Below are 11,834 nucleotides of genomic sequence, written 5' to 3'. Positions count from 1 at the left end.
ATGCAACGAGAATTAGCGTAAGATTAATACATGATCACGCGGAGATAACATGATATTCGTAGATGATAAACAACAAGAGCATGATAGATCTACTAAAGGTCATTCTATGAACATCAGGATAACTACCACTACTCGCCATAAAAAATGCTTCAGTACGAGTAATACCAAGGTAAAAGCAAGAACAATGCTGCCCTGATCACAAGAAGTGATCATGGCAGCATGGCGCTTACTTGGATGAAACCCTAGGATTAGGGGTGGCGGTGCGCCGAGAATTGTTGTTGTGAGACGTGATGTCGTTCTTTGTCGGAGCCATTCTACACTGCTTCAACGGGCGCCTCGCTGATGGGACAAGTGAAGACCCCCCTCGGTCAGAGAGTCTGCAGTATGATAAAACGTATCCGGGAGAGATTCTCAACCACTGTAGCACCATTAATGTCTTTTTTCGTGGTATACTATACATCCGCGTTGAGCCCACCTGTCGGGGTCCAACGCCTGTGTACGCATCTCCCTTGCGCTATAAAAGGGAGACGCCCGTTAGAGAAGGACTCAAGTCGAAAAGGGACTTGGAGGCAGAGGATAGATTCATCCACAGACACAAGAGCAATACAGCTCTCAGTGGACGTAGGGTATTACGCTTCGGCGGCCCGAACCACTCTAAATCCCCGAGTGTTCTTGTGTTCTTGCTTCATGAGTAGATCTGACAAATTGCTTGCGCTTCCCCAAGTAACCACCCTCTGGGATTAGGCGGGTGCACTACGCCACCTGACTGTAGCCCTCCTTCTAGAGCTACGACATTCTTCTTTACGAATGTCATAGGGTACATATTTATAGTCCGGAGACTTGGAAAACAATCTAAACTAACGTGTCCATATTGGACTCTATCTCTAACTCAAACTGAACTTAAACCTAAAGGTACATGGCCCAGATGGCCCGAACGCCCACGCAGGAGCCGATTTGTAAGCCTCCTTTAATTTCTGCATTAAGCCCAACTCACTTGCGGCCCAACACATGCTCCCCTGGTTTTGGCAATGATAATTCCAAAACCATCTCGTTGCTTCATCTTCCTGTTGTTGCTCATTAAAACGCACTACAACCACCACGGAAGACGCAACGTCTCTGCAGCCAGCTCCTCGCAGAATGAAAAAGTGCCGATTCACCTTCCATTTTTTTATATTTAATCTCACCCTGAATCGACTCTTTTCACCACAAACTCGTCTTCCTCCCTCAACCAAACAGCGCAGAGCACCCAAACCTCTTGTAGCCATGGCGATCTCCACCTCCTCTGGCTCCAATTCGATCGGCTTCCCTCTTTCCCCCTCTTCCTCGAGTTCGTCCGTCTCCTCCCTCGACCCCATCTCCGAGAGCCGAAAGCCGACGCCGGAATACAACCCGACGGCGTCGCACGAGGTGCTCGCTCCTCTGCATTGGGATGCAGAGGAGTTCGACTTCGGGGTCGTCTCTGAAGACGACGAACCCAAGACCAACAGCGAGGACCTCCGGCTCCTGTTCCAGGAAGAGCTGGAGGAGAGTAGCGACGACCACTTCTCCTGGGACAGAGTCGATTCCTCCTCGGAAGAGGAAATCAACTCCTCCTCTGACGAAGACGACCCGATGGCCGGAAGCGCCTTCCGATTCCTCGGCTCCTCCTCCGAGGACAGCAAGGAGGAAAGCAACGGCGGCGGCGGCTGGAGCAGCGATGACGAGGCCAGCGACGGCAGCAGTGCCGACAAGAGCGGCGGCGGCGACGACGACGGCGACGACAGTGACGGCGGAAACGTGCCGGCGCGAAGCCCCAAGCATCGTAGGCACCTAGGTACCTACAGGTGGTAGATGTAGGTAGTACTGTAGGAGTAGTACTGTAGCATAGATTGAGCCGAAGGATTCGCCCCTTTGTCAAATCGGCTCTTCCTCTTGTAAAAACATTATATTTAATGAATAAAGTCCCTTATCACTTAATTGCTTGCTCGGACAACCCTCCAAAAGCCGATGCCACTGCATCGGGCTTTACCAATGTCCAAGAGCCGACAAAATTCAAAACTGGAAGTAACCCGCATAAGAACAAAACATCACCCCCACTCTGAATCCGACTCGAAATAGATATTCCAAATCCGAGCGCAATTCGAGAATCCCGCTCCATAAGTTTGAGCGAAAACTCACAGTATCCAAAACTTGAACCAGAGCCCGCAAAATAACCAAACCCTAAGTTAGCAGATCTAAACCATGGCGGACTCTGAAGCTCAAACAGCGAGATCTCCAATCGTAGATACGGCAATCCTCGGCCTGAAGGTAATATTCAGCCTGTCCTTTCAACTTTCCTCAGCTCATTAATCCTCCGAATGAATTAAACTCTGAAATATGACATCATATATAAATTTCTGAATTTCTGAACTCCAGGTGTCAGACATCCTTTTGCCGCATCCTTCCAATCCCAAATCCTTTTGTCTTGGCCCACGAGCTTATGAAAATCCCACATATTTAATCTCCTGTGAAGCGAATAGAATTCCCTTCGTAAGTCAAGACATTAATTTAAATTCCTGGGCCGACCGCCTAAGAGCCTGGCCTAATCCACCCGAAAGCTGGATTGCATGGTACAGCAGAATAGTAAAAACCTATATGCCCTTGTAGCAAGAATTGAACATAGCTGATGCACTCAGTTTATCATTATCCCCCTTGATAAAGATGAAAACCTTATGAAAACCATCGGCAATTTCTGGTCCAACGCTCTGAACTGATTCCTCTTTGGTCATGGACCCATGACCCCTACTCTGCTAGATGTTACCATGATTACTGGCCTGGATATTAGTTCCCCTGATCCTGCAGCCCACAGAATAGTAGAAGCCCTCTTCAAACTTTCATCCAAGCCAGACTGCACAAATTGGAGTACTTACATGAACCAGCACATGAAGACAAAAGTTCCAGTCACTAAAAAGGAACACACAGTCTTTTTAAATCTTTGGTTAGAACATTTTATTTTATGTGGTCCTTCCTTAGCTCCAACCAAGAATTACCTTCCTTTGGCTTACCATCTGGCCCATGGCAACCGCGCCAGCCTAGGCAAACTTTTGCTCGGAGAAACATACAGATGTCTCCATCTGATGACAACTAGTTTGCTCAGTCAAAGGAAACTCAAAACTGGAGGCCCTTGGTGGTTCATTCAGTTATGGGCACAACTCTACTTCCAGCATCAGATTCCAAACTTTCAAAGCCTAGCCAAGAATTCCTTCCCCGACGAGAATGGCAAGCAAATTAGATGCACCAGCTATGGCCAAGCCCTATTCAGCCTCCCTGGCAGTAAACTGAACTCGACAGATGCAGCAAACTGGTTTAGAGTTTTCTACAAAGGTCTAGACAATTCCCTCTACTTTCCATTCACTGAATCTGAAGCCTTTGAGAACCCAACTACCTTCAGGCTGGATAGCTTTGCCGATGACGACGGCACTCGGCATCTGTATTCCCTAATGATCTGACCTGGCTTCCTCCCTGTTGGCATAAGTACTTCCAATAGAATCACCAAACCAGGTTATGAAACTTATCAACCAGTCGTAGCAGCTCGGCAATTTGGCTTAGGACAAGTCCCTCCCCACTTCCATATTCACCACTTGGTGGAGAGTAGAGCCGATTTACCCGATGGTCTTACCAGTTCAAGATGCTACAGCATGTTTGACAACCTCCACATTTCAATACCAGCCGATCTGTCCTTTACTCCCTCGTCAATCGGTTTTAACAAATGGTGGGGAATGTGGAAAACTCATGTATTCAGAAGAGCTTTAGGCCCTCTACAGCAGCAAATTGATCCTGAATATGCAATCCCCGAGGAAGAGGTACTGAATCCGTGCACTTATTCTAAGTCCTCCACCACTTTACTTGGCTAACCCTGCTCACCTTGCCTACAGCAACAAGATGATCCAAAATCCATGACCAGTAATGGGGAGCCATTCTACTTCCTTACAACCGCCCCTAATGTTCTTTTTTGCAAGGAATCACCGCCAATTAAGAAAGTAATAATGACTGTTCAGCCAGAGTCACCCCAGTCGGCTTCTAAGCGGAGACAGACCTCTGGAAGTGCTGCCTCCCTGAGTCCCAACTAAGAAAAGGAAGATCATCGCAAGACGAGTCATCAAGAAAACAACACAACCTTCCCCGAATCAATCAGAATCCAACACCAACCAGGTAATTCATTCCTCCGAAACTTCTTCCTTACGCATATATATTCTGGTTGACTGTAATCCTATTTTCAGGACGTAGCTGGAGACACCTTCAGTACTGGAAGCCCAGCACAACAGGGAACCACCGTTCATGAAGCCGACACTGGAACAACTGAAGTCCAAGAACAACAAGAATCAACCATTGTTTCAGCAGAAATTTGCAGCGAAGGAACTGCAACAGCTGATGTACCGATGGAAGTTCAACCCGGGACTCCCGATGCTCCGATGGAGGTGCATGACGAACAGATTGACATAGCTGATGTCCCTGTTGCTGCCTCAAACCCAACTGAGCTGATCACACCTAGACCGACCATTGCTTCTTCCTCAGAACAGGTAACACTACATGAGCCGATTCTAAATCAGCCGATAACTTCATTGATGCACCTTGTTCCAAAACTAACTCTAATATCTCCATAGGGCTTCAATATTTCAGATTTGCTCGCCTTTGACCCAGCATCAATGGGTCTGATTGCCCCTGCAGCGAAAGTACCACCATCATAGCAGCCGATTGACCTCGCGGATCAGCTTCAACACATCAAAAATCTGTTGTCTACTCCAATTAGTACCCTGGTTGACGATTCCAGCGAAATAAAGAAAATCCTCGAGCAGATAGAATCCCAACTCCCAGAGTCACTTCAGGTCAAGCTCTGGCCAGCCGGCCATCTTCCCTTCTTTCGGGGAGAGGTGAAAGCAGCACAACAGAGAATAGAACTACGTCATTCTCAAACTCCTCTGAAAGCCGACATCGCTCAAAAGTGCAAGATGCTCAACCAGAAGAAAGCAACTCTGGACGCCGAAGCCGATATCTCCGCGAGTACAAGGCGACTCAATCTCCTGGAGAAAGAACTGGTGGAACTCGAAGAAAAGGTCCGCACCACCCAGAGACTAATCCACGAGGAGAAAGCCTCGATTGCAAACTCCAAGCAAGAAGCCCAAAAAATAACCGAGCAAATACGGGTAGAGTTCGCAGAGATAAGCACCTTGAGTCAACAGATAGTAACAGGCGATGACAAGGACGACGAAGCGATCATAGCAAGAGCCGACGCCATACGCGCAGAAGCCATCGATGCCATAGAAGGGTTCCTGAACTAGTAGAACAATTCAGAGAACATTTAATGTTTCCTGTTAAATCTGAAACTCGTACCTCTTAAAAACATTTTAAATCGATGGTTACACATCGGCTGCCTTACTTCTCATATATATATATATATATATATATATAATTTTACTGGCCAACTCAACATGTTGGCCTCTCTCACTCTTTTTTTTACTTGCCAACTCAACGTGTTGGCCTCTCTCACTTTTATTATTATTTTTTTTTGCTGGCCAACTCAACATGTTGGCCTTTTATAATACAGCCAGATGGATTTCATTGGCTCTTGTTATTCGCCTTCCCACATGCTCAGGAAATATTTCTTGAGGTGTTGGCCATTGACGGCTACAGGAAACTTAACATCGTCCAATTCTTCAAGCATGTACGCATTTCCTGGCAAGACTTGATCAACCTTGTATGGCCCATGCCAAGTTGGAGACCACTTACCATACTTCCTATCTTTAGTTTCCAATGGTAGCACTGCCTCCCAAACCAGGTCTCCGACATGGAAATCTTTTGGCTTGACCTTTTTGTTGTATGCACGAGCGACTTTAGCCTTGTTTTCCTTGATCTTTTCAAGTGACCAAAGTCTTACCTCCGTGAGATCCTCCACATTGTCGCTCATCAAGGCTGCATACTCCTCAGCCGACAGATCATTCTGGAACTAAACACGCCTCGATCCAGCCGTGATTTCCCATGGCAACACCGCATCTTGACCGTAGACCAGATGGTATGGTGACGTCTTGATGGATCCGTGACACGAAATACGATATGCCCACAAAGCCTCTGACAACACCTCGTGCCAGCGCCTAGGATATTCATCGATCTTCCTTTTGATCAGTCTGTCCATTAGCCTGGGCATAATATGGGGATGATCTAATCAGCTTGAGCCCCGTGTCATCGGCGAACTTCCTAAATTCCTCCGATATAAAGACCGATCCTCCGTCGGTCGCAATGGTCTGGGAAATCCCGAACCTATGAATGATGTGCTCTTTAACGAAACTGATCACATCTTTCGATGCCACCAACCTCATGGGTACCGCCACCACCCATTTCGTGAAATAATCCGTGACAGCCAACACCCATTGGTGACCTTTTCTGGATGGCGGGTTGATCTGGCCAATCATATCCATGGCCCAACCCCTGAACGGCCATGACTTAATGATAGAATTCATTACTGATGCCGGCACCATCTGAATCTTGCCGAATCTCTAACATGCCTGACATCCCTTGTAATATTTAAAGCAGTCCTCAAGCATGGTAGGCCAGTAATATCCCGATCGCCTAATCAGGCACTTCATCTTATGAGCCGATTGATGAGTACCGCAGGATCCCTCATGAACCTCATGCAAGAGCCGATTCAACTCCGAAGGCCCCAGACATTTAAGCAGCAGTCCTTCCAAAGTCCTGTAGAACATATCGTTCCCTATCAGAACATACTTCATTGCTTTGAGTCTTATCCGTCTGGGTGCCCCCCGAGCCGAATCCTTCAAATAATTGAAGATATCGGCTCTCCAATCTCCAGGTTCTAGAAACTGAACCTCTACATCTACCCCATTGGCTGTTTCCTTGTATCCGGAAGCCATCTGTGCCAAGTCATTGGCTTCATTGTTCAAAGTCCTACGTATCCAGTGGAAATTAATGTACCTGAATTGTGACATCAACTCACGGCACTGCATCCATATCGGAAAAAGAGCCTCGCTCTCACATCTGTATTCTTCCGTGAGCTGAGAAATCACCAGTTTCGAATCCCCAAAGATTTCCACCGCTTCTGCACCAGCTTCCAGGAGTAATTACATCCCCTTGCGAACGGCCTCAAACTCTACTAAATTATTGGTGCATGGAGTAGTCACCCTGATGGAAAAGGAATAAGTCGCCCCTCGAGGTGATACCAAAAGAATTCCTACACCACACCCGTCATCACACGCCGATCCGTCGAAAAACATGGCCCATGGACGTTTGAAAAGTGCAGCCACATCAGTGCTGATCCTGTCTGCAATGAGATCCGCCAATGCCTGTCCCTTGACTGCCTTTGCCGGTTGATATCGGATATTGAACTCTGACAGTGCAAATATCCACTTTTCGAGTCGGCCTTTCAGAACAGGAGCCAACAGCATATGCTTTATGACATCCGATTTGCAAATAATGATTGTTTCCGCCGAGAGCAAAATATGACGAAGCTTTGTACATGTAAAGAATAAACAGAGAGAAAGCTTTTCAATCTCAAGGTACCTGGTCTCGGCGTCCAACATGCGCCTGCTAAGGAAGAACACAACCCTTTCCTATCCGTCATGCTTCTGAACCAGCACCGAGGTGATGGAGGTGTCGCATACGGATAAGTATACATAGAAGGGCCTGTCTTGCTGTGGAGGAACCAAAACTGGAGGCTTCGACAAGTATTCCTTGATTTCGTCGAAAGCTTGCTACTGCTCTACCCCCCAGTGAAATTCATCATCGGACTTGATTTTCACGAGACCCATGAATGGCTCGATACGTCCAGACAGATTGGAGATGAATCGTCTGACAAAGTTGATTTTGCCGATGAGCTTCTGCAACTCCTTCTTCGTAGTAGGTGGCCTCATCGTCCTTACAGCTTCTTGACTTTTTAGGCCGATCTCGATCCCTTGCTCATGTACCAAGAATCCTAAGAACTGACCGGCCGATACACCAAAGGCGCATTTCTTCGGGTTCATTCTGAGCCCAAACCTCCGAGTCCGCTCCAATACCTTACGCAAATCTTCCAGATGTCCCCCAGCCGATGTGGACTTGACCACGACATCATCAATGTAGATTTCTACCAGTTTGCCGATGAGATCATGAAAAATGAAATTCATGGCGCGTTGATATGTCGCACCGGCATTTTTCAATCCAAAGGTCATAACCAAGTACTCGAACAAGCCGACCGCGCCTGGTACTCTGAACGCGGTCTTGCTTATATCCTCTGGGGCCATGAAGATCTGGTTTTAGCCGGCATTACCATCCATAAAGCTCAGCATTTTGTGACCGGCAGCTGCGTTGATCAATGTTTCCGCGACGGGCATCGGGTACTCGTCCTTTGGCCTTGCTCTGTTGAGGTCTCTGAAATCCACGCAGACTCGCCATCGGCCATCCTTCTTTTGTACAGGGACCACGCTGGAGATCTATTCTGCATACCGACATGGCCTGATGAACCCTGCGTCCAACATCTTTTGCACCTCTTTCTTAACCTCCTCTAGGATTTCGGCCTTCATCTGTCGTGCTCGTTGTTGAAACGGACGAAATCCTTTCTTAAGCGGGAGCCAATGTTCGACGATGCTTCTATCCAGACAGGGCATTTCAGTATAATCCCAAGCGAAACAGTCCCGATATTCTTTCAATAGTGCTATCATCGGCTCACGCGGGCTTGGGTCTAACCTTTTGCTGATAAATGTTGGTCGTGGCTTATCCCCAGGACCTATATCGACTTCCTCCAAATCTCAGCTGATGTAAACCCGTACCCTAACTTGCCGTCGCCTGTAAAATCAACTGTGGACACAGGCAACTCATCGTCATCTGCCACGTCGACAGCAAATACGGAGAGATAACAAAAGAAAATTTTTGGCCGACCGCACGGGCTAGCTGTTTCTGTAGTGCCATTCGAAACTGAATGCTCATTAACTAACCAACTGCCAGAGCAGGCTATTATTTGTTCATAATATAACAGTTTCAACTCCAAATAAGAATTTATCTACCTTTTGGGGCCGGTCGCTGGGACCGGCCTCTCTAAACCTGCTGAATTCCGTAGCGTGCCAGGATGTGTTTATTCTGTGAGGCCAGTGGATAAGACCAGCCTCAATCCATTTTTTGTCGCTTTGACCCGATCACAGTCTTCTAGCACAATCCCTGAGATCGGCTCTTGTCCTTTTGCGTCCCAGGCGTTCATGTCTGCGAGCGAAACCTCGCTGGAGTCATCTGCACGGACCACCTCCACTTCGTCGCCATCCCATTGAACCAAACACTGGTGCATTGTGGAAGGAACACAACAATTGGCGTGAATCCAATCCCTCCCAAGCAGCACTATGTACGTACTCTTATTGTTGATGATGAAGAACGAAGTTGGGACGGTCTTGTGGCCAACTGTCAACTCCACATTGAGGACGCCCTTTGCCTCCGATGGCTGCCCATTGAAATCATTGAGCATTATGTTGGTCTGGATAAAGTCAGCAGCAGAACGACCCAATTGGCGCAGCACTGAATATGGCATTAAATTAACTGCGGCGCCAGTATCGACCAACATCCTATTCACAGGCTTGCCGTCGATGAGGCCCTTGAGATATAACCCCTTCAGGTGTTTGTAGCTTTTCTCCTTGGGCTTCTCGAAGATGATCGGCTGGGGGCCAAGATTGAGCTGTGCGACGGCCAACTCCTCCGGTTGGGGTGCCCGAAACTCTGATGGGAGCACGAACACCATATTCACATCAGCCGATGGCTTCTCATCGGCTTTTGGCTGCTTGGGGCGCCACTCCCTCCTTGGAGGGCGCCTTTCCACCATTCGCGGGTGCCTGACTTGCTCCGCGAGATCCGGACGCGCCTTCCTCAGCACGTCGAGGTATCTTGCTTCCGCCTCTTTGAGATTGCGTAAGTGCTGCACTCTGCGCTTCTGCGAGCGACTGAGTCCGTCAGGTCACCATCATGGACGATGATACTTATCCTCTCCTTCAAGCTCAAGATCATCCCTGGATGGCTGCTCAACATGGTCGTCGTGATGCGCTTTGGGCCCCAAGCACCGGAACACCAACGCCTCGCCTGACTGGCGTCCCCGAGGCCTGCACTCCAGGCAATCATCGATAGTAGGCAATCGGCTCATGCCGGAATTCCAACAGTACCTGAAGAACGGGCAATGCCAGTGGTCGCACACAGCCTGGCGCCTCCCCAGCGTTCTCCCCGCGCGGTGCTCGTACTCCTCCTCTTCCGATTCATACCGGCGACGCAGCTTGTTTTGATACTCGTATTTTTCAACAAGCCGATTGGAAGCTGGGAGTTGATTGCGGATGTGACGCACTTGTTCTTCAGTAATATGTTGCTACTTCGACTCGTCTTCATCCTGGGGCCGTTTGCCAGAATCGACCTCTCTAAACCTCTGCTCGTCACGGTGGCATATGGGTCCCGCCATGTTAATCTGGAACGCAAAATTCTGGCCCTCAGGTCTAAGATCCGACAGCTCCACCACGTTAGCCTATGGGAACAGTTGACTGTCAACCTTCATTGTGTGTTGGGCCTGAATTAATCGGGCTTGTTCAATAGCCGATTGGATCTGCCGACGCAACTCCTTGCAGTCATTCGTGGCATGGGTGAATGAGTGGTGCCACTTGCAGTACATCCTCCCCTGCAGCTCTTGCATTGTTGGCAGCTTGTGATTCTCTGGGAGCTTCAACTGCTTTTCCTTGAGCAGTAAGTCAAATATCTGCTCTGCCTTGGCCACGTCAAAATCAAAGCCCTTCAGAAGCCCCTTCTGTTTGACCCACTTGCACAGGACGGGGTTTGCCCCCCGGGTCCACTCTGCCACATCCACTTCTTGTTCCCCGCTAGAATCATCAGAATCATCTGCTTGGGCCATATTCACATGGCGCTTGAATTTTTCCTGGTACAGCTCAGGGTGATAGTGTTCATACGTCGTGAGCTTCTGTACCAACTGAAAAGCCAGATCCTTGATCGGCTTAGCGAGCCCCAGAACTGCCAAATCGACTGCCTCCTTTTCTGTGATGCACGATGAGTAGCATCGATTCATAACCTCTCTGAAGCGCTGCATGTACTCCGACACACTTTCCCCTCACTTCTGCTTGACTTGGGTGAGGTTGGCAATCCCGGCTTTAGCAGCCTCTGAGAGATACTGGGTGTGGAACTGATCTTCCAGCTTCCTCCAAGAGCGGATCGAATCTGGGGCCAATGATGTGTACCATCCAAAGACTGAGCCCGTGAGAGACTGGCAGAAGAACCGGACCCTCAGAGGATCCGATACTGAAATCATCCCGAGCTGCGTTAGGTATTGGCACACATGCTCGATGGAGCTGGCCCCTTTTGACCCGCTAAACTTGGTGAACTCCGGGAGCCGATACTTGGGTGGCAATGGGATCAAGTCGTAGTCACTTGGGTACGGCTTGGAATAACCGATCGCCTTTCTCTGGGGCAGAATGCCGAACTAGTCCCTTAGTATTATGCTGATCTACTCCACACTAAGAACTCCTGGGGCCGAGGGCTCAGAACTCAGCCCGGTAGCGTACTTCGCTAGCCATGCTTGTTTCTCCGCATATGTCCCTGAAGCTCCTGTACTCATCAACTGTCCCGCGCGTGTTGGGTTGATGTTGTCAGGTATGTACATGCACGTGTAGCCGTGTGGGATCTCCTTAGGCGGCTCGCTCAGGAACTAGCCCTCCCCGGGATCACCGCCGATCTTGTAGACGATGTAGATCGGCGAACTCTGCGGCCCTGGAGTTGTGAGCGAGTATGGCAATGGCGGCCTAGACTGGAGTGGGGCTTCTCCCCTGTGACTCCCCAGGATTGGTCCTGATGGGGAGTAC

The 11,834-nt window shown here is 48.9% G+C and overlaps 1 protein-coding gene across 1 annotated transcript; it reads left to right on the top strand.

The window, feature by feature from the left end:
* The first annotated feature begins 1,263 nt into the window (after nucleotides 1–1,263).
* On the top strand, nucleotides 1,264–1,830 carry LOC120653324. The gene is made up of 2 exons (XM_039931087.1): nucleotides 1,264–1,407; nucleotides 1,513–1,830. Exons 1-2 carry the CDS (start codon nucleotides 1,264–1,266, stop codon nucleotides 1,828–1,830), a joined length of 462 nt encoding a protein of 153 aa, XP_039787021.1.
* Nucleotides 1,831–11,834: the final 10,004 nt, after the last annotated feature.

Source organism: Panicum virgatum, chromosome 1N, assembly GCF_016808335.1.
Source record: "Panicum virgatum strain AP13 chromosome 1N, P.virgatum_v5, whole genome shotgun sequence".
NCBI classification, from domain to species: Eukaryota; Viridiplantae; Streptophyta; class Magnoliopsida; order Poales; family Poaceae; genus Panicum; species Panicum virgatum.
Note: the sequence above shows the minus strand (reverse complement) of the source record. Positions and strands in the feature narration are given on the sequence as shown.